General features: G+C 41.1%; 1 protein-coding gene across 2 annotated transcripts in view; it reads right to left on the bottom strand.

Annotated features, from left to right (window-relative positions):
* The window catches only part of EEIG2 (EEIG family member 2), a 34,401-nt gene extending 16,148 nt beyond the window's left edge, over positions 1-18,253 (bottom strand). Inside the window, exons 1-5 of one of the 2 annotated variants that reach the window (XM_081917478.1) lie at positions 15,706-18,253; positions 2,699-2,819; positions 1,846-1,875; positions 1,438-1,554; positions 618-664 (exon numbers count right to left, since the gene is read on the bottom strand). In XM_081917478.1, the coding sequence (XP_081773604.1) occupies positions 618-664; positions 1,438-1,554; positions 1,846-1,875; positions 2,699-2,819; positions 15,706-15,854 (464 nt within the window). In that variant the 5' untranslated portion in view covers positions 15,855-18,253. The remainder of the gene's footprint in view (positions 1-617; positions 665-1,437; positions 1,555-1,845; positions 1,876-2,698; positions 2,820-15,705) is intronic. The other variant, XM_081917477.1, reaches the window with a different exon arrangement.
* Positions 18,254-21,801: the final 3,548 nt, after the last annotated feature.

Raw genomic sequence — 21,801 nt, 5'->3', positions numbered from 1 at the left:
ACATTTTTGTTCAAATTCTATAGACATGCTAAACCAATCCTGATTCCATCTAACTCTTCATAGCCTAATGTCAAACATATTGGGTGCAATGGTGGATGCGATTGTCAAGGGCTTTCCCCCCAGACACCTGCCCATTTATTTTTTTAATTTTTTTCCCCATATGTGTAAAGCTGAATGTCCACATGTTAAATGCATGCAAGCTGTGCGCTTACTGTACACAATGCACAGTGTACACTGATCAAATATTGTATTTCCAATCCATTTTTTTGAATTGGTAATTTACTCTGCACCTGTACATTCCTTTTGCCCCTTGCATACATGGATTAATACAAGACTTCTTGATTTATAAAAAAACCATATAGCATTATCTATTATTGCCCAAATAGTCTATCTCCCCTGCCCTGCAAATGGGTGAACAGCGCAACTGCATGCAAAGTGATGAGCTATATCAAAGATTATTGAAGTAGGCACCAAGGACTGCTGATACTCAATAACCTTTACAACTTGGTTAACAACTCTTTCTCAGAGTATGATTTGTACAATTTATTCAAGCATTCCAAAACCCTAATTATTAACAATACCTACAATTTCACCTGCTGTGCCATATGTAAACTTACGTTTTGAAGCATGGGTCTCCAGACATTAGCTGCATGCTGATCAAGACCTGTAAGTTAGGAAAAACAAACAAAAATAAAATCAGATTCAAATACCAAAAAGCATGAAATGGGAAAATCCGTGTCATACATCTTATATGTGAGTGGCTTAACTCACATGGTTACTGTGAAGATGAATGGCACAATTAACAGTAAAGCTATCTGCCAACTAAAAATATTCATGGAAGTTAATAATTATAGTTAGTCTGACAGAAGACAGCTTTTTAAAAGACAGAATGGGCAAACATGCTGTCCATAAAAGTAATCCTATAATTTATATTACAACTAGACATTTCAGAAGGAAAATAATTGCAACAAGCAAATATTACACTTCCATAACAAATTTATTTGGCAAGGTTCAGCAGTAAGGAAGTGGAAAGTGTTTTTACCTTTTCCTTGATGACTATATTACAAGCCATGACTGATAGCAAAACTAGCAAATTCTCCCTAATATTGGGCAAACTAAAAAGCTACCTTGAAAATTAATTCTCTAATTAGCTTAGATTATCTTATTTGCATGGCTGCATTTACATAAAACACATTTAATTATTTTCCTCTAGTGGATTTGTACTGCATTGTACTTGAACATCAATTTCCAAACTTCTACTGGAGTACTGTATTATGACAACCTAATTGTTTGATTTCTTACCAGCTATCGTGTCAATGTTTCAAAAAAAGTTACAGCTTTGGTAATTGAATGTGATCCTTTGCTTTCCCATTTAACATTAAGGAAAAATACTATTCTAAAAACAATGAAAAACGGAGAAAAAACACACACAATTACTTTGAGAATTGAATTATCCTGCCTTGTGTTTTTGGTATCATAACCTTCCAGTAAACAGCGACGAGTGGTATTTCCTGATCCAGCAAACTCTGCCAAGTTGAGGTCTGCAAAACCCAGCTATTGACAAAAGATGAAAAGTCAGCAATTACAGAACCATCAAGGGAAACAAACAGTTTAGGCATCAAAGCATTTGTACTTTAAGAAAGAAGTAGTTTCTCATAAAATGACAAAAGGAAAAGCAGGACACAGTTTTCTTAGTGCTACACAACTGTTCCTTTTAAACAGTATTTGCAACATCCAGTATCCTTAAGGACAGGAACTATAAATCTGCACAGTTCTTTAAATTAAAATTAGGTATGTGTAAGTAAAAGGAGAGGAAGTATTGTATTGATATAGTTGTGTCTTTACCTTTGCATAGGCCTTCCCACCTTTTAATTCCTGCAAGAATAACCAATGGTTATGGTTTAGTAATCACTATTTTCTGATGAAAAATGTCAAAGAGCTAACACACAGCTTGTGACATAAACATTTAACACACAGCAAGCAATACTACTGAATACTGAGGAAGTTTTATAAGATGTTATGGGTTTCCCTAAGTCAAGAAAAAACACATTTTGAGCCTTAAAATATTATCAATGCTATCAAGAGTAATCAAAGGTAATTAAGCTGTGTAGCTCTTCTCCTTTACAGGCACAGTAGATCAAGATAATCAGAGAAGACCTTGCTAATGGTGCTGTGACCAGTGGAATGTCGTCTAGTGTAAATACAAAAGCAGGCACATCCCCTCTGGGAGCCATCGACTGTTGGGTGCCTGTTTACACAGGCTGTCTCTGATCATTAGCACTGACCCAATTGCCCTGGGTTATTGATATCTATAGTGTTTCTTTTTATATACCTTTGTTTCTATTATTATTTTTAGAAAAAACATTTCTAAACTGCTCTGCATTATATTATATATAATGCTCTGCATTATATAAACTGCTCTGCATTATATTCCTTAATGCTAAGCAATATAAAAATATTACTAAATAAGTAAGAAAAATTAATAGTTGCTTCACATCTTTGATTATTCAGTGTTTTTGGCAGCGTGATATTTACAGAGAATTCTATTAATTATATTTAGTGAGATAAATAGAAATAATATAATTAGAGTCTGGATGTACAATAAGTAAACAGTGTTAAGTTGCCACTTATTTAGAGGCCTATGGCCACAGCATAAACTAAAAGGCAAATATCAGAAGAAGAGAATGGTCATTTTTACCTTCCGAACAGACACTCTGCAGATGCAGGGGTCCAAGACCCCTGTAGTGGCACTTGCACTCATTTTACACATAAATAAGAACTTCTTTTTCCAATGGACACAGTTTGCCTGCACCACTTCCCTGTGAATAAAAAAGGAAAATATTGAACATTGACAAGAAAAACTGAACGTTTTCTACAGAGGTAGGGTTGCCATATGTGCTCTTTTTCCAGGACACACCCTCTTTTTCATGGGTATGTAAAATGAGAGTAGTCATAGAAATCCATAATTAAAAGTAGAAGTTGGCAAATGTGTCCTCCTTTTTGCTCTGTGGCAGGACTTAATTTTAGTTTTGACAAAACCAAGTTTCTCATTATGTATGGACTAGGGAAAATGGTTTAAAAACAAACTCTGCTTAGTTTAGCAAACCATCTCCATAACCCATGTGTTGAAGCTGACTGTTATGAAACTTAACAGAAGTTGTTTTAAACCACAATCATGATTTCATACACAGTTAGATTTTACAGAATGTGCAACTTAGCTCTGCTGAAGTCCTCCCAGGTGCACAGGAGGGAAACATGGGAAGGGGAGGGCAGGAACCCAGGGTGCATAGTGGCTCCTTTCTGTTCATGCACGTAGCACTAAACCATGGTTAAGCATTACAGGATAACAAAACCAATTTATACCATTGGCTCTCTCACAAATGAACCAGCATGACATCTTACTCAACTGTAGCAACTAGACTATAAGAACTGGTTGGCCCTTTGCCAAACATTTGAGTTGTTTTCTGGTCTCCTCTGCTATTATATGTTCCCCCCAAACAATGTCTTTTAGTTCTTGTTCTGCTGTATTGTATTGTATTTTGATTTTATGACTATGAACCATATTTGGGGACCTGTGTGGAGCTAAAAGGTATGGAAATTATTTTTATAAATAAATTCACTCTTAACAATGTTAAGGTGTGAATAACTACAATGTGAAGATTTTGCATTACCCTCTTCGCTTTCATGTCTTGATTCCTCCCAGCTTGCATATCAAATCTTGAAAACAGAACTTATTTAGATTTGATTTGCCACCAAAAATAAGCATTATTAAGATGAACCTCTCAAAATTGTTCTCAAAGACTTTCATAGACTCAGTGACATGTACTCTTAGATTAATCACCCATGTCATTTTGGAGTAGACAATCTCTTATCTTTTGCTTATTCTCCGTATTCCAAACTGAGAAATTAATCCTCTTTGGGTCCCTGTTTACACACAATACAAATAATATAAGAATTTGTGCCCACAGGACTTGATTGCTGTGCCTCAACACCCAGAGTTAGTATTTCAGAAATCCATGGCTTCATCACTTGTGTGCTAACACTGTGTACATAGCAGTTGAAGGACTGGTTTCAATATGGAATGTTGCACGACCAGGTTTTTCTTATAAGCCCAGCATCATGTTTAAATCAGGCAGTGATTTAAATCCCAAGTTATTAAATCACTGCTAGGTTTGCTCTAGAAATAATGACAGACCCACAAGTAATGTATGCAACTTTAATTTACTGTTATTTGATCTTTTTGGATTCCTGACACCCTTTTTGAAATGCTGAATAAATAATTCTGACTGAAGTTTGTGAGTAACCACATACAACAAAATAATGCACAAGTGCAGCCACCCATAACAATATATTGATTCATTCCCACAACCAAGCTCATGACCTTCCTCTATGGAGTTCAGACAGAGACTGAGAAATGAAGATGTCCAGATAAAGTATTGGAGGAAAGTCATGGCAGTTTAGAAAAAGGGGTGGGGGAGAATGCCCCAAAATAAAAAGATTTCTGGGCTTGGCAGTCAGTCACTAACAAACTGATATAATGAGGCTGCTGAAATCTAGGTTATAACAAGCCACAATTTCAGAGTCTTCAGTTAACAAATGTGACAGCTAGTATTGAGGTTAAGAAAAAAATGCAGAGCTTTGTGTGTGCACAGAATGCTTTGGTGAATTCTTTTACCCTGCAAAACTTCCTGAGCACATTTCTCCCTTGTGTGCCAGAAAGAGGTGTTATTCTGTAGGCTCTATTTGAAATTTACTTTGCAGTCTGAAGAAAGGAAGGAACAATGCCATGGACTGGCTGCATGCAGAGGAATGGTGGGAGGCACCAGCTAGGGAACCCCCAAGGGAAAAATGGTCAGAGCCAGGGGATGTGTGGTGGGATGATGATGGTCAGAGGGAGAAGGCGGAGCAGGCTACGAGGTGGAGGTGTTGGAAGCTGAAGAGGTAACAGTGTAGTGAGCAGGAATAGGCTGTTGCAGAAGTCCAGAACCAGAGGAAGAAGTGGAGGCTGGGGAGTAGGGGGGTGGGGAGGCAAGAGACAGAGATGACGAAGGCTGTTGATGAAGCCAGGAAGCCCCCGCCTTCCTGTGACCAGTTCCCCTCCTCTTTGGTCTCCCAGAACCCACAGAGGTATGAAGAGGTTGAAGCAAATACAGACAAGGTGAATGATTGCTTGGGAAGGAAATGGGGGAGGAGGAGTTTTAAGAAGGAGTGGAAAGGCAGGGACCTTCAGTCCTCGAAACTGCCTCACTGGGGCAAGATTTACTGGGAGGAGTTGCTGGGCTCATTATGCTTCAGCTGTTTTGTTTATTTGAATAAAGAGTTAACTTTATTGGCATCTTGTGAGTTATCACTTACCTGACCCTGCCACCCACCTTTGACAGTACTGTATGCCATAGATTCCTGACAAAAGTTGAAAGAACTGGTTTGGGTTACTCTATCCTAGAGCAAATATTTCTATTGCAAGAAAAATATGTTGGCTTATATTCAATGCTACACACATGTAAATGGGAAACTTATAATGGGGGGAAAAAACCCAAAAAAAGCAGACCTAGTCTTAAGATGCTGCAGAGTACCAGACTTTTAATTATGGACCCAAGTAACTTTTCTGTTGATTTCAAAGGGCCTCTAAGTATGACTAATGCTGGCTATTACCCATGTTCTCTATATCTTTAACGTATAATTCTCACAATCATTTTAGCATTGTATCTGCTGTTCAGTTGAAAACTGAAACAGAACACCAGGTTTTCCTCACAATCAGCTAAAAGACATATCCAAACAAAAGCACTAGGCCAATGGTTTTCAACCAGTGTGCCATGGCACCCTGGGGTGCCTTGAATAATGGCTAGGGGTGCCGTGGGCAACACTGGCCTCTGTCCCTCTTTCTCTCCCTCTCTCCTCTGATGCGCTCTCATGCCTGCCTCCCAAAGGCTTGCACAGCCGTTTGCTGCAGCAGCCCTAGCTACAAGCTCCACAGGCGAATGGTGCCTCTGGGGCTGGCCAGGGGGTGCTGGCTGCCAGGAGTTAAGGTGGCATCAGAGTAAGCAAGTGGGTGAGGGAGCTCAGCTAGCCAGTCCTTGCTGTTGGGAATGGACAGACAACTGTGAGGCTGGGCAGGTAGGCAGGTGCTGCACTAGGCTTTCTTTTGCTTGCTGTGTGCAAGGCCTGCTTGGGAGCTGAATGCCCGGTGCTGAAGGAGAGCATTTCCCCATGCAGACCCAGCAGTGCCTGCTGCCTCCCAAGGTAAGGTGCTGGCCTCACATTCACCTTTGGCTAGTCTCCTTTGGGCTACTAAGACTGGGGGGGGGGGTATCCTCTTTCCAGGCCCCTGTGGAGCAGTGTGAGGAGGCACCCTTCTTTGGTGCTGGGGGCGGGGATGGCAGCAGCTCAGAGACCAGGGATGGCAAGAGCGGATGCCCAGAGGACTCCCATGGAGACAGGAGAGGAGACTGTGGGAACACTCCACAAAGGAGGGTGTTTGAAAAAGGGTGAGAGGCTGCCAGCTCTGCAGACAAGGGGTGACATAACTGGGCTCCTGAGCCCAACAGGGGTGCCACAGAAAAAAGGTAGTTGGTCAAGGGAGCTGTGGACTCAAAAAGGTTGAAAATCTCTGCACTAGGCTAAAACTTTCAGGGCAAGCGTTAATACCTGCAAGACTATGTATTTAACCAAGGCACTTAAACATCCCATTGCATTCCACTAATGAAATTCCAGTCTACATTCTGTCTTCCTGAGACAGAAAAAAGTTCACCAAACTGAGTTGTTTGTTTCACTGCTTTGAGAATTTGTCCCAACTGAAAATCTGTCTATGAATTCTTAAATAAAAACAAATGTGGTACTACAGTACTAAAAAGCATTCAGAGAAAGTTAGCAAATAGAACACTGCATGCAACTAAGTACAGTGGACCCTCTGGATATGAATTTAATTTGTTCTGGGGGTCTGTGCATCCTGAAAAATCCGTAACCAGAGGCGCTGCTTCTGTGCATGGCGCGATAGAGCATGAGCGACAAAACCTGGAAAAATAATTCTGAGTTTGCCACTTTCACAACATGAAGATTACGTATCCAGAGAGGTACATAACCCGAGGGTCCACTGTAGTCAGAAGTTTAACACTGTAGGATTTTCTAAAAATTTCTCCCAACCCACCCAAAAATATTTCACACATTGATTGGTTACCATGGAAAGTGAACAGAGATGACAGTCTACTTGGCAACTGTGCTACAAAACAAGTTGATGAAAATGTTCCACTGTGAGTCAACTTCATATGAACCTTAGGGAGTAATTTTGTCATGTACTATGAGTAGTGTTGTTTTTTAAAAATGCCCAACTACTGCATTAAGAAAGAAGAAATTCCTATCTGTATTATGAAGTAGCAGTTTCATAGCTATGCTGCAAAAAAAGCCCTTTAGGGCATGCCTACCAGGATTTCCCTTTCTCCCAGCAGGTCCTCATGCAATTTTGGAGTTTGGAAGAACTTTACAAAGGCAGGCTTCCCTCATCTTTCAAATACATTAGAAGAAGATGATGACGACGACACAACAGTGGTTGTATCCTTCCTCCCAAGAGGGAGAGACAGAACATTGTCTACAATGTCACATTGACTTTTGGAAGCATTCAGAGCCCAATGCCTTGAAAGCGCTTTCAAACCAGTAAAACGTATTGTAGCTTTTCAAATCTCCAAGGTTCAGTGTACATGCAAGGAGCCTTCACTAGTCTCCAGGCTTAGGAGAAAAGCAGGAACTTTCCCTGTTTCTAAGCTCTCACGTGGTAAAATACGTGCTTGCCAATGGCTAGTGAAGTTATGGACTCTTGCAAAGGCTGCACATTGGCTATATATTGCTGTGATTTCCCAGGCAATTGGCCATTCCTTATGTGGCAGGCTATAAAATCAGGAAGCTTATCATCCCCCTAGCGGGCAACTGTATGTAGCTGATGGTTTGGACAGTGGGTTGGCATAGACTTGACTTTAGTTATTTGATATACTCACCTTTTCTGTAAACTTTTTAAAAAATTAAGCTAGGCTCCAGAATTTAAGTTTAGAGAATGGGGGAGGATAACTTTATAATTAATGCACAGATTCCACACAAACGTGCAGACTGAGATTCTGATTTACAGCACACGTAAGTTCAAACATTTTGCTAGAAATATTCTAAACAAAACAGTAGAAGCAAACAGTGTTGCCAACTTCCTAAATTTGCAAATCACAATTTGCCTAGTCACCTGGTGTAAATATAAACTGTCCAAGGCAAACAGGCCTATTCCAGAGGCTGTCCTTTGTAGTGTAAAGCTTATAGCTTGTTTTCAGTGGGAATTCGGGCAGTGAAGAAGAAATAGTTAAGTTTGCATATGCATAAGTTCTGCACTGCTTTTAGTATCCTTGCTGGAATGACTGAAACCTTCTGCTTTGTTTTACAAACAGTGTGGCTTTCCTACTACTGGATTTTGTATTTGATTGAGACTCTGTAATTGGATGAGTCAGCTTCATTATTTGTGCTAGTTTAGAACTGTGGGGTTATCTTGTTTACTTGGATGCAGTTTATTTCCAGTCCTGTTCCTATGAATATTTACTTGGAAATAACGTCCACTATGTTTAACAACAGTTTTTTCCTTTTTTAATATAAAAAACCCTGTACATATGCTGTGCACCATTCGCTCAAGCAAGTCCCTCTGAACACAATCTGGTTTACTACTTTATATTCTTATACTGCTCTTACTCATATCAGATTTCCACCGGAACTGTACATCATAAAACAAAAACCAGAAAAGAAATACAGGTAAAATGGCCTCATACTTTATCTTGTTAGTCTGGGATTGCTGTAGTGCAATATTTCCTGTATATCACTGAAGTTAGTTCTCTTCTTTAGCCATCTACATTTGATTCTGCAAATGACAGAGCCCTCTTTCTACATATGCTTCCCTAAACCCTTCTCCACTGGTACCAAACTTCTTGTTTAACCTAATATTATTTTCTTTATCTCCATGCAGCTTCTTCTCTCAGAAATACCATTCCATCTGCCAATATATTTTCTTCCTCTGCACTAACTTTCAAGTGCCTCCTTAAAACACATCTGTTCACCTTGATTTATTTCAAATTCCTCTTTATTTTCCCTCCCTGCCTAATGTGTCTTAATTTTATTCTTAGACTGCAAGTATGCAGATGGGGCCTGTGGCTTTTTATTTTATTCCTGCAACTAGGAATGCTAAACCCTTTATAAAACAAAAGCATGATTCTGTCACAGGCAACCCAGTCCACTTGACACACCATTTTCCACCATGCACAATATGCAGTGACCCATGTATTTCTTACAAACATAGTAAGCAGAAAATAAGTAAATAAATCAAATAAAACATTAAGCTAGAATATGCAGTGTCCCAACAACACTTGTGGTCAACGAGAGGAAAAGACAATTAGAAATAGTCATCGTATAAACCTTCTTGGCTGAGGTAATTAAAAAGTAAATAAATAGGCTGTTCAACTGATTCAGCTCAACGTGGGAGATTGCAAAGGCAGCTGTCTTTAAAACTAAGGGAGTTCTAAGTGCTTCAATCAGTAGTGTGTGAAAAATTGTCATTTGTTATTTATGAAGTAATTCATTCAGAGAACTGTTAAAATACAGGCAGAGACCAGTTTGCATGGCACTTACATTCCGGAACCCCCTCCCCCCAGCGTTGACGGGGCCCATGTAAGGCTGCCCCACCCTGTTCTGTCCCCTTTTTTGTGACATTTTTGGGTCACTTCTGGGTTCGGCATGAAGTGCACGGTTGCGCACATATCGGACGCACATAAAAAAATCGCTGCCTGTATAGAAGGAAGGACTTTGAATGTATCGAACTGGAGAATGAAAATGAGCCAATTTCATTACAGAGTGGAATGCCAAATGTATTTTCACAACTACAGAATTAAAAGCAAATAATTGTCAAGCCTGTTATAAACAAGAACCCAGTGTCAATGTCTGGAGCTTATCAGTACAGGTCATACTAAAAGGGAAGTTCAGCACATAAACATTATTTGATATTAGGGATTTACAAACACTTTTTAGCATTTATATCCCGCCAGCACAGAAACTGCTACATAATTTTTGTATGCTGTCACTCAGCATCTCATTCTGCTTCATTAATGCACCAGTATCCTGCAAAAAGAACTGAGGCCGCAGTTTTGTTGCATATGGTCAGGGGGAATTCTGCCAAGTCCCCACAGCTGGATTTCCTCTGCCGCACTAAACGAATCAAAGTCATTTGCCAGTAAAATGTGCCTCTAACACAGGAAATAGCATGAAACTTCATACTTTTACAATAAAAAATGTGTTGCGGTTCTAAATGGAACTATATATTTATAAAGTATGCTGCATCTCATGTACATAGTGTTAGGGGGGGGAGGAATGCTCCGCCAAAAAAGAATATTTCTAAATACTTCTATATACACAGAAAAGAGAAGAACTGCATGAATGTCCATCCCTCCAAAATTAAGGGGGATTAAATGTGTGCACATACACACACAGGCCTATTTTGAGATAGAAGGGATTTCAGGTTCACCTTAATACACCCTGAGATTAGGGCTGCAACACCGCATACACTTTACAGCCAAAGCCATACAGCACAAAAGTTACAGATTCATTTTCTCAACTTGGTCCTTAGCATTGCATCTGGGGAAAAGGTAATGTTTACTTCTCATTTCTTCTCACAAACTCTCATTACAGACTACCTCTTAAACTTATACTCACAATTAGAAGACATTTAATGGGGAGTAAGTAACATTGAAATTAGCAGGAACTCCTTCACTGATTACACTGTAAGAATGGCAAAATAATGGATTTTTCCAATCCTGCCATGTACAATTTAATTTATAGCTACATAGCACATTTGAAATAAGCTGGGAAGAGTCTGATTCCAATTAATTAACACACAACATAGTGCTGTGATTTTGTTTAAGATTTAGTTTGCCAGGAAACATGTACTGCTACGCTGCGGCTAAATCATAAAATTTAATAGTATGATGGCACTGCAGAATACTACGGGCTGACAGCTCCCAACATTACTTTTCCCCCACTAGCAATGTTAATTTGCATGGAGAAAGGCAACCAGGTAATGGCGTAAGGCCAACATCTTTGAATGTCAAATGCCTGAAATCTATGAAGGGCAGAAAAATCACCCCCTCCACAGTCAACAAATCTGCTCTGGAGCATTGGGGAATACTCATAACAGATTTAGAGGGTGCATGAGGGAGAAGGAAGCATTCTGTTACGCAAGGAGAAATCCTTGTGCTCAGTGGTATGTTGAATACAACCCACAGTGTTCATGCAGCCCAATGGCAACTGCCTTCTTCCACATTAAACTCATTGTTCTCAGAAGCTAGTAATAGTCACACACACGCCTTAATATTGCAAGGAACTATACTGGTAGATAGAGAAACAGCATTCCAATAAACAAGAAAAGAAGGGTAGTGAAACATATCATGGAAACTTCTAAGATCAGTCTGTGGTACAAAAAAAAACCCTTTGGTTTTAGATCAGGGGTCAGCAACCTTTTTTAGCCGTGGGCCGGTCCACCGTCCCTCAGACCATGTGGTAGGCCAGACTATATTTTGAAAAAAATAATGAACGAATTCCTATGCCCCACAAATAACCCAGAGATGCATTTTAAATAAAAGGGCACATTCTACTCATGTAAAAACATGCTGATTCCCGGACCGTCCAAGGGCCGGATTGAGAAGGCGATTGGGCCGCATCCGGCCCACAGGCCTTAGGTTGCCTACCCTTGTTTTAGATTAATAATTCCATAGTGAGACGTACAGCACATTGAACAAACTTGGGCACTCTCTCTTAACCCATCCCTTTCCTCACAGGGCACCACAAAGAAACATCAGGTGCACATTATTAAAAGAAATATATAAAATTATACTTTTCAGACACAGAAAAGACCCATAGTTTAATGATTCATAATTTTTATACACCTGAATGTTTCTAGCACAGGTTTTTCTTTCACAGCTACTCTAACACTATTTAAAATTTCAAAGTTTATTAAATGTCTTGCAGGTTCTTATACTACATTAGCTGTCCTTTACCTTTACCTTACCTTACTATGCTATACAAAATCCCAAGCTTGTAAGATTTATCAGAATTCTGGTTATCGATACTAAATTAAATATCGTGCTTGAGATGTATGTCACAAAGTATGCCACCTCATATAAACTCAGTAAGAGAGGGCAAATGAGACCATTCTGCAAATAGAAAAGTGATGTGTGTTACAATTCTATCCATTGCTAAACATTTATTTTGAAACTGGGTTTCTCAAGTCTGCTTTCAAAATGCAGGACACTAGACCACAATGATTTTTTTAAAAAAATACACGTAATGGTAATAGCCTAAGAATAGCTAGCTCATATTTACCAAACTCAAGCAAGCATTAGTGAATATTCCAATTCTTGGAAATAATCATTATAAACTAAAAAGCCATGTAACTGCATGTTTGTGCTGTTTATAACTGTCACCTCCATTAAAACTTCAGATTTGGCACATTGCTGTGATATATACAACACATACACAGACAAAGTAATTGTCTGTGTTTGCATGTCATAAGGCAGGGTTTTGAGCTTATCATGGTTTATTGTGCACAAGCAGCATGCTGGCTGCCTGATTGTTCCCACTTCACTCCTTTCCTGGTGCAAACAGGACAAACTAGGAAACTTTCATAAAGCTTGCTAGCCAAACTTAAACCATGCACTGTTACTGGATTGTTGAACCTGGCTTTTTTGGGACCAAGATCCTGGGTTCAGATGTAACAAGAGTTTCTCCTGCTTTTAAGAGAAGAGGAGTGAAGTAGGAGCATAAATAATAAATTGTGATAAGCTAGAAACCCTGGCTTATCGTGATATATGATCACATCATCAATACAATACTGTAAAACTGGATGTGACAGTATGTATCCAAAGCATTTATACCCCACTCTTCATTCAGAAAGGCTCACAGAATGTCTTATGGATCAATAAAAACAACACAGTTGCTCCCCTGAGGCTTACAATGTAAATACAGTATGAACAACATAAAAGGAAAATGGGATGGGGAGGAAAGAAGAAAAGAAGCAAATTCACATGCAAAATTATTGATATTGCAAGGTTCTAATTATGATAAGCTCTGATGGAAAGGGCTACAGAAGGTCCACATACATTTCTGGGCAACACACACAAGCTACAATCACATGTTAATCCATGCTTCACTTTAGATCACCCTTTCACACTTTGTGGTCCCCAAGTTAATCCTGCCATTATCAGATCGAGTGGCACTCTCAGTCAAACACGGGAAAACTGAAACCCTCAGTATGATGCAATTACAAATCTCTCTTTTTTCCAATACTGTAATATGATGCCCTGGTGAGATCACAACTGGAACTATCTCCACATGTGGAACAACAGCAGGCTCACCTAGGCTTATGGAGCACATCTTCAAAGTAGAAAAAGGCAACTAGAATGATTCAGGAAATAAACAGAATTTTGTATTGCTGAATGTTAAGAAGGCTCTTTGTTGTAATTTACAAATGTCACACTAAAGTGGGGAGAAATGCTATGCAGGATCAAGAAAATTGTGACCATGATGAACCAAAAGTGATTTTAAACAAGTCCAAGAGCTTGGTTACATTCAGTGGGATTTTTGCCCTTTTGTTTTTGAACAGCAAATTCCTATGCCATAACCCAAACTATTTTTGAGAACTCAGTTTCAAAAGCTGTTAGCCATAATAAGCACTGATAAATGACTACGTGTGCATGTGTATTAGCACTTTGAGCACACTGTTTAAGAAACAAAAGCCCTGAACCCCCTTGGGCACACAGAAACAGCTGTGTATTTCTTTGTATGCTGGTCTGAACTTAGAACTTATAAGAACCACTGCATACAGATTTGCCGTTAAGAGGTTAGAAAGCAAAAGAAGATACCTTATTATAAATTCAAGAAATCTTCATAGCACAGCTGTTGGAAGGAAGAACCTCACAGGGTTTCAAAACACTGGTTTCTCAACTGAGATGAAGTAGTGATATTATTATTTTAATGAATTGTAAAAAGTCTCCCCTTCCTCTGAAGCTCCAGGCACTGCGACAACCAGAGAGAGGAGTTATGGATTTCATTAAATATTCATTTGGGGGTAAATCTGTGGATGACTTTTGTATTACACCTAGGACAACTTCACCCAGTACATTTGACATTTCTCTGCATATTCAATCACAGTGATAAAATTTACTTTTAAAAAACAAAAATTGAAAGACTGATAATTGCTTCTGTGATCATCATGGAAACTAGGCTACCACGTAGCCTGTCTGCATGAACCTCCTCCCATGTGGGTCTGCCAATTTTCAACATATCATTGCAAAATGCAGAAACAGAGGGAGGAACTGCATATAAACATCACTGGAACTGTGTAGAGAATTGCTTCCAACACAAAAGAAAGGTACATAAAGTAGCCTCAAGGTGGTTCAAGCCAGCATCCTAGTAGCATTTTGTGTAGTGTGTGACTGGTCCACTGGCTGAAATAATACCTTTCTCCACTTCCCTAGGGACGATCAGACAAGCTTACGTGTCAGGCTAAAATCTGAGATTTTTAGTTTATCTTTTTCTGTAGCGTACTGCATTACTTTGTATAATTACGTACTCCAGCTGGAGCTATCTACTTTGCTGGCACCTTCGTGCAACACAATGATCATTCCTAGTCTCTGTAAATGGCATAAAATAGAGATAGTTGTGCGAGACGGTAGTAAGAGCCTAGTCTTGGGCGTTGGACCTTCTGGCTCCTTTCTAGTTTCCTCCCAGAAATTTCACTGTACTTTATAGGGCTGTTCTGTAATAGGTCTACTGAAGGAATACTTTGTGACTGGATATTATTAAGCAATCCCTAACACTAGGTCTCAACATTTGTGTGGGAGGTTTCCAGTCCTGTGTTACCTGGATCAGCAACAGAACTGCTAGGTTGCGTAGGAAGGAAAACAATAAGTTGGTGAGATTTATGGAGTAGTTTCCAATTCCGTTAAAGGAAATTAGATGCTAGATGCAATGCATGCGTGTGTATGTTTGTATGTATATGTATATGCATGCGTTGCATCTAATCTTTAACAGAATTGGAAACTACTCCATAAATCTCACCAATTTCAGCCCTCAACTTAGGGACTATCTATCTATCTATATCTCAAACACAATAGGTTTGAGGGGCTCAAATCTGCCTGGAAACAGTACCTTTTGATCTGGAGGCCTCACGCCGAATCCCATCCATTTTGGGGCAAATGCATTATTTTGGTCACCCAAAGGTGTGACCAGAGACACTGACTTCACTGCTGCATTACACGTGCATCATGCAGTTAGAAGAGTTGGAAGGGTGGGAGTTGGAATGGGAGCTCAAGAGGTTTTGAGGAGGAAACAAGTTCATTCCCCACCGGGTCTCTTAAGGACTGGGAAAGGAGGAGGATCAAAACCGAAACACGTCTATAGCATTTACTCCCTGCCCGCGCAAAATGAGCGTGTTTCCTGCGCCGTTGAAGACTTAACAGGTGTGTTGCGGCTGCGGGGGAAGCGGAGCAGCCCCGCTTCTGTGCCGGGGCGCGTCCGCACTATAACGGGGCTGAGCGGCGACATCTCTCCGCCTGCCATTTGCCACCGCTCCGGCCAGGTTAGGGCTTCTCAAAACGAGGGGTTGTGGCAGCGGCGGCCGAGGCTGTTAGCTCCCCTTTTTACCTGGACGACTCTCCGCTGAAGCTGCCGCCGTCCTGCAGCCGCACCTTGCAGAAGAGGATCCCGTTGACGAAGGGCACCGAGGAGAGCTCGTCCAGCTCCAGCTCCACGCGGAATTTGAACTTCTTCTTCTTCATCATCATGAAGGCCATGAAGCGGGGCGGCGGGAAGCAGCCGAAGGGAGGGAGCAAGGAAGGAAGAAGTAAACAAGGCGGCGGGGGGAGGGGGAGAAGAAGCCTCCCCACCCCACCGGCGGGCTAACCCCCTGCCGGCTCCTCCATTACCACAGCCGCGCCGTTTCCTCCTTCGACCCTTGTGACCAAGCGCAAGAGGAGGCGGCGGCGAGGAGAAAGAGGAGGAGGAGGAACAGTGGGGAGAAAAGGGGAGGGCGGCGGAGGGGAAGAGAAACGCTAGAAACGCTCCCGCCCGCGCGCGCTGTCTTCGCCTCAGGCAGGCGGCGCTGCCACGCAGCGGCACCCCGCCGCTCTCGCCTTGTTGAGCCCGCCCGCCCGCCCGCCCGCCGTTCAAAAAAAAAAAAAAGACCGCCTCCCCTCCTGAAGCCACAGAGGCGAGTCCGCCAGCCGCTTTCAGGGCAGCGTGGCTATCTTATGTGCCAGCGCGGCCAGTGGTTAGGGGCAGGGCCGGCCCGAGACGTTTTGGGCGCCTGAGGCGAACGACAAAATGGCGGGGGTTCCCCAACCCCCTCAGGGCTGCCTTGTGGCCCTGCATACCGTTCGAACTTCCACCAGCCCCAGACCAGCATGGCCAGGGGTTAGGGGGCAGGGCCGGCCCCCGGGACGTTTTTTTTTTTGGCACAGAATGACTCCCCCTTAGGGAATGAGGAGGGATTGAAGATATACATCAGGGACAAGGGGTGGGGAATAAAGATCTACAATGGGACCTGCTGGTCGTGTGGGTCCTGCCGCCCGTGGCAGTTGCCCTCAGCTTGCCTCAGGGCTAGGGATGGTGAGAGTCCAGCAGCACATGAAGAGCCACAGGTGCCCCAGCCTTGCTCTAACAACTTGCCATCCCCTGGACAGTTAAGAACATGTTCCAGATTAAAGATAATAGTACAAAGAGGGCAACCCTGTAGCGCAAGCCAAACCATGTCTACTCAGAAGTCAGCCCCATAGTGTTCAATGGAGCTTACTCCCATTGTATGTATTTAGGTGTTAAGAGGGCAGGCTTATTGGTGAAAACAACCCATGCCCAATTTAGGTTGGTCATTGAGCTGTTATTAAAGCGCTGTCAGAAAAGTGGCAAACCTACAAAGCATAAGAGGAGGAGGGACAAGTTCTACATTACACAACCTCATCCTTTCCCTGATCACGTCTCACATTGCTCTAAAATAGTTGCTACCACCAACCCTTCCACTCTTACAGTGATTAATGTGATGTGGTTCACTCCTTTTATCACTTTTTAGCCACCCTGATTGCCAAGGAGCATAAAACAATATACCGTATCTCCTCACCTTCTTTACAGTTGATATGTGCTTGTGTTATTGGATCAGTGACCTGGAGAAACTTCTTTCACACCCTTCCTGTGCCCTTCTTGGCCAAAAACCGTTGCGCAGGATAGATTTCTAAATGTATTAAGGACCTTCAATTGAGGAGAAGTTTCTTAAAATAGCAAGAGGATTACTGTCTTGAGCACGCTCAGCAAAAAAACGTAGTAATATTAAGACTGCTGATACCATTAGTCGCTTGATTTAACAGATTGCCTAAATGCAGAAGAGCCAAAGATGTATTTGCCAAATAAAATGCGGTACCAATTACTTCAATTTATTTATCAACTTTGATCCATGGAGCTCAAGGCAGTGTACGTGGCTTGTCTCCATCAATTTTGACTTTACAACAAACCTTTGAAGTAGGTTAAGAAGAGAGACAGTGACTGGCTCAAGGTCACCCAAGGGAGCTTAATGGCCGAACAGAGATTTGAAACAAGGGTCTCTCCCTCCTGTCCTAGTTCAACACTGCATCTGACTAGCAAGTGTAATGATATTTCATCACCTGGGTGGCTTTAGATTTTGGAGACATTTGGCCTTCAGTGAGGCTTTTCTCCATTGGTGTGCCCTCTCCTTGGCCAATCCTTACAGCAACCAAGGAGGTGAGGCAAGTGTGGAGGTTACTCTCCTCACTCAGAGAGGGAGATGACCAGGCAGTGACAGCAAGAAGGATCAGTGGGGTAGGGTGGGGGGTTAGAGATTGTCCTTATTTACATTAGGACTTAAAACACAATGTGGTTGTCACCCCACCCCAGTGTTTCAAGTTGCTTTTTCACTTTGCTGTACACACCAGAGAGGGAGTAGGGATGTCTTTACCTGATTTCCTGATGTTTCCTTCCGCCAAACTCATATTCACTGAAGCTGTCATCTTTGCATGCACAATGACTGTCCCATACGTACACACCTCTTCTTAACAGCAGCTTACGTTTTCAAATCTGCATTAAATATTTTGCTATTCAGTATATTATAAAAGTGGTTGTTGGTGGTGGTTTTTTAAACCTCCATTCATAAGCCTGATGTTATAGCTCCCTCTACTGTGTTCACAGTATCACTACAGTACAAATGTTCAAGAAGAATAAAATACATAAAAAGTATTAACAAAATATATTTTATGTATTTTATAATATATAGATGTTGAATATGTGTAACTAACAATTCAATCCTATAAAAGTCTACTCAAAAGTTAGGTCTACTTAGTTTGATGGCACGGGATTTAGGACTGGAGCTGAAATCAGAGACGCACAAATTTGTTTTGCCAAGCACTTCTTCAGTGGCTCAGGGATTTCCTTTATTTCCCTCATCTCAGAAATATTATTCTGTTCACCCATCAACTCTGAAGCTCCTGTCAATCATCACTAATAAATATTTTATGAATTAATCATTTTACAGTTTGCTTTTTGCTTTGTAAAGGACAGACTTTCATGACATGCTTTATTCAGTGGTACTGAGTCATTGAGAGGGGTCATAATGAATTGTGAATCATAAAACCTAATCACAATTTCTATGCATTAGTTTAGGAACACATAGTTGTTGCTGCTAAAGTGTTAGGACAGTGGTGTTGAATGTATATCCCCACTTTCATTCATATATATACACACATCATGGCACATTATGTTTGAGCATGGGGGGGACACCACACTAGGCTGGACGGAGTGCTAGGATGTCTTGTAGGAAACAGTTTCCTGGCACTGGTCACATGTCATCTGGAGTGACTCAATATTTATTTTGGGGTGCAAAACATTTTCCTTATTGATATATAGTGATACCTTGGTTTAAGAACAGTCCTGTTTAAGAACAATTTGGTTTATGAACTCCGCAAAAACTGAAATAGTGTCCCAGTTTGAGAACTTTATCTTGGTCTAAGAATGGAATCCAAATGGTGGAAGGGCACCAGCAGCGGGAGGCCTCATTAGGGAAAGCACGCCTCGGTTTAAGATCAGTTTTGGTTTAAGAACGGACTTCCGGAACGGATTAAGTTCACAAACTGAGGTACCACTGTACATATGAACCATATTTGGCTTGGGGGGCATCACACTTGAGAGTCACTCGTGCAAAAACAAAGTGAACATGATCTCCCAGTTATCTATTCGCTTGGCTGCATCATGTGTTAAATGAATGAATGTTGTTTGGTGTGGAAAGAATGCTGGTGCTGTGCATCTTGAAAGAAGCAGTCTCCCAGTCATGGAGACATAGCCCAAAGCTGCTTTTTGCCCCTGGTTCAAGGGTATATATGCTTATTGTTCTTCAGACAGCTCGTGTAGCTGTGTTGAATAAGGAACTGGGAACTAGCAACGAAGTTTAGCTTCATGTCAGCTTAGGTCCAATGCCTTCCATTGTTATAGGATCAATGCCTGTCATCCTTACCTGTGCTATGATATTTGTGGGGAAACAGAGGCCAAGGTCCAGTCTGCCCCTGCCTCCTCTCCTAGTCTCCATGCACTCTGTCAGCGATCAACTAGTCTGTTCTAATGAACACCGCATTGTATACTATTTGAAAAATAACCAAGCGCAATATAACTATGGTGATGGTATAACTTTCTTGGAGTCAGTAGGAAAAAGATTAACTGACAGGATGTGGCTCTTGGAACATAAAACATTACCAATTATTTGAAATAATACACCTGGTGCAGAAGTTACATGGTATGGAGTAGCTATTTTGCATTTTCTCTCTGAAGCTATTATATTAAATAAGTTTGCATTCCCTTGGAAAATGAACTATAAATACATTGATGTAAGTGGGTAGAATCCTAGAAGACTGCAGTAGCCTGTAATGCATTTTCCTTTGTACTACAATCAGATTTGGTGCTGGAGGGTGGAATCCTGCACACATATACTTCCACTGGCTTTAGTGTGTTGGAAAGGCTTGCCAAATGATCAGATACAACCCCGTTTTGCCGCTCTTGTGCCCTTTAACAGAACTACAACCTGAAATACATAAATCAACAGCTGGAGATTTTCACAACATGAAAATAAACATTATCACCTGTTAATATTTGCATATTAAGGTATCATTATGAGCAGTTTAAGTTGGCAATGGTTCTTGCACACTGGGATGTAAACGGGTACATGGCTCCTCTGAAAGTCTAAGCCACATTATTGCATTCAATTTTGCTCTGGAGGTGAACAACAGAAACCTTTTAATAAGCTATATTAAGCAGGAGTGTACATGTCTTAGGAAAAGGGCTATAAATAGAGTCAGATGTGGGTGGCATTGAGGCAAATGGGAATCACACTAATTAAAGGACTGTGTTAGACAATGCATGTATATATAACATCTTAATATTGTTGACACCAATATCAATGCATCACATTGAGTGAAAGCGCAACAGTTCCAAATTAAATATGGTTAATAGTAAATGCATACATAACTCACGTGTAACTCAAATGTTACCCTACTTCTGGAGAACCAGACAATGACAGAAACAGAAGTTCCATTAAAAAAAATTATCAAGTGCTCTACATCAGCCAATTTTATCAAAATCTGGTAAAAATTTCCTTATATACAATTGATTTGTAGTCTTAGGTATGTGCTCCAACCCACCCTCCCAAACTGGACAGATACAGAGGTGGACAGGACTTTTCACCCTGAATATCTGTAAATATTATTTATTTATTTGAATATTTATTATAATATGTTATTTATTAATTAGATGATGTGATCTCCTAAGCCCACACTCCCAGCATGTTCGCAGTCCTGTCTCAGAGATGTCTACGCTGGCTTAGTCATGTCCACAGAATGGAAGATGGCAGGATCTCCAACAATGTGCTCTACAAGGAGCTGACTTCAGGCACTGGGCCTGTTGGCAGACCAAATCTGGATTACTTACAAACGTGACATGAAGGCTGGTAACATCAGCCCTTGCAGATGACCGCAGTGCCTGGAGACAATCAGTCAGCTCATGTCGGCAGTGACCAGAGAAGGAATGATCATTGGGAGGAGCGCAGAGAGAAGAAATGACATGGTGCATCTGCAGTAGCACAACTGGATGCCTTCATCTGCCCCAGGTGCAACAAAACGTGTCTCTCCCATATTGGTCTCAACAGCCACAGCAGGTGCTGCAACCTTCCAACAGTTTGACTTCATTCCCAAAGGCACACTCCTCCAATATCTCCTGAGACGGATGGATGCAAACCATGGAAGATTTATACCCAGCCTTTCAATCAAGCGGTTCTTAAGGTGGCTTAAAAGCAACAGGTAATACTATTAAAAAACCAACACCCCACAAACACAATACAAAACTGCCCTTAAGTCCTTTGGCTGGGGCCACAGCATAAATCTCCTTTAGCAGGGGGTAACTGGAGCAAAATATTATTTCTTGAATAGGTGAAGAAGCAAACTACCTATAGCTGCAACTTCTCCAACCAATGGATGAGACCAGTTTGGTCTATTTGACAAATTGCACCTGCTAAAATCTCCTCTTCTATATTAAAGGTACATGAGAAGCACCCTGTTTTTGCATCTGGCAATAAGGTAAACTGAAGCAAAAGAGAATGTGGTTTCTGTACCTTTAATAGTTTAGTTCTGTACCTTTAATAGTTTAGTGAAGCCTGTTAAAATTCCTTCTTCCACACAGCTGTTAAGGGTGCAGGAACCC

Source organism: Podarcis melisellensis (assembly GCF_964234715.1).
Source record: "Podarcis melisellensis genome assembly, chromosome: 6".
Lineage (NCBI taxonomy): Eukaryota > Metazoa > Chordata > Lepidosauria > Squamata > Lacertidae > Podarcis > Podarcis melisellensis.
This window is presented reverse-complemented; position numbering and strand designations above follow the sequence as displayed.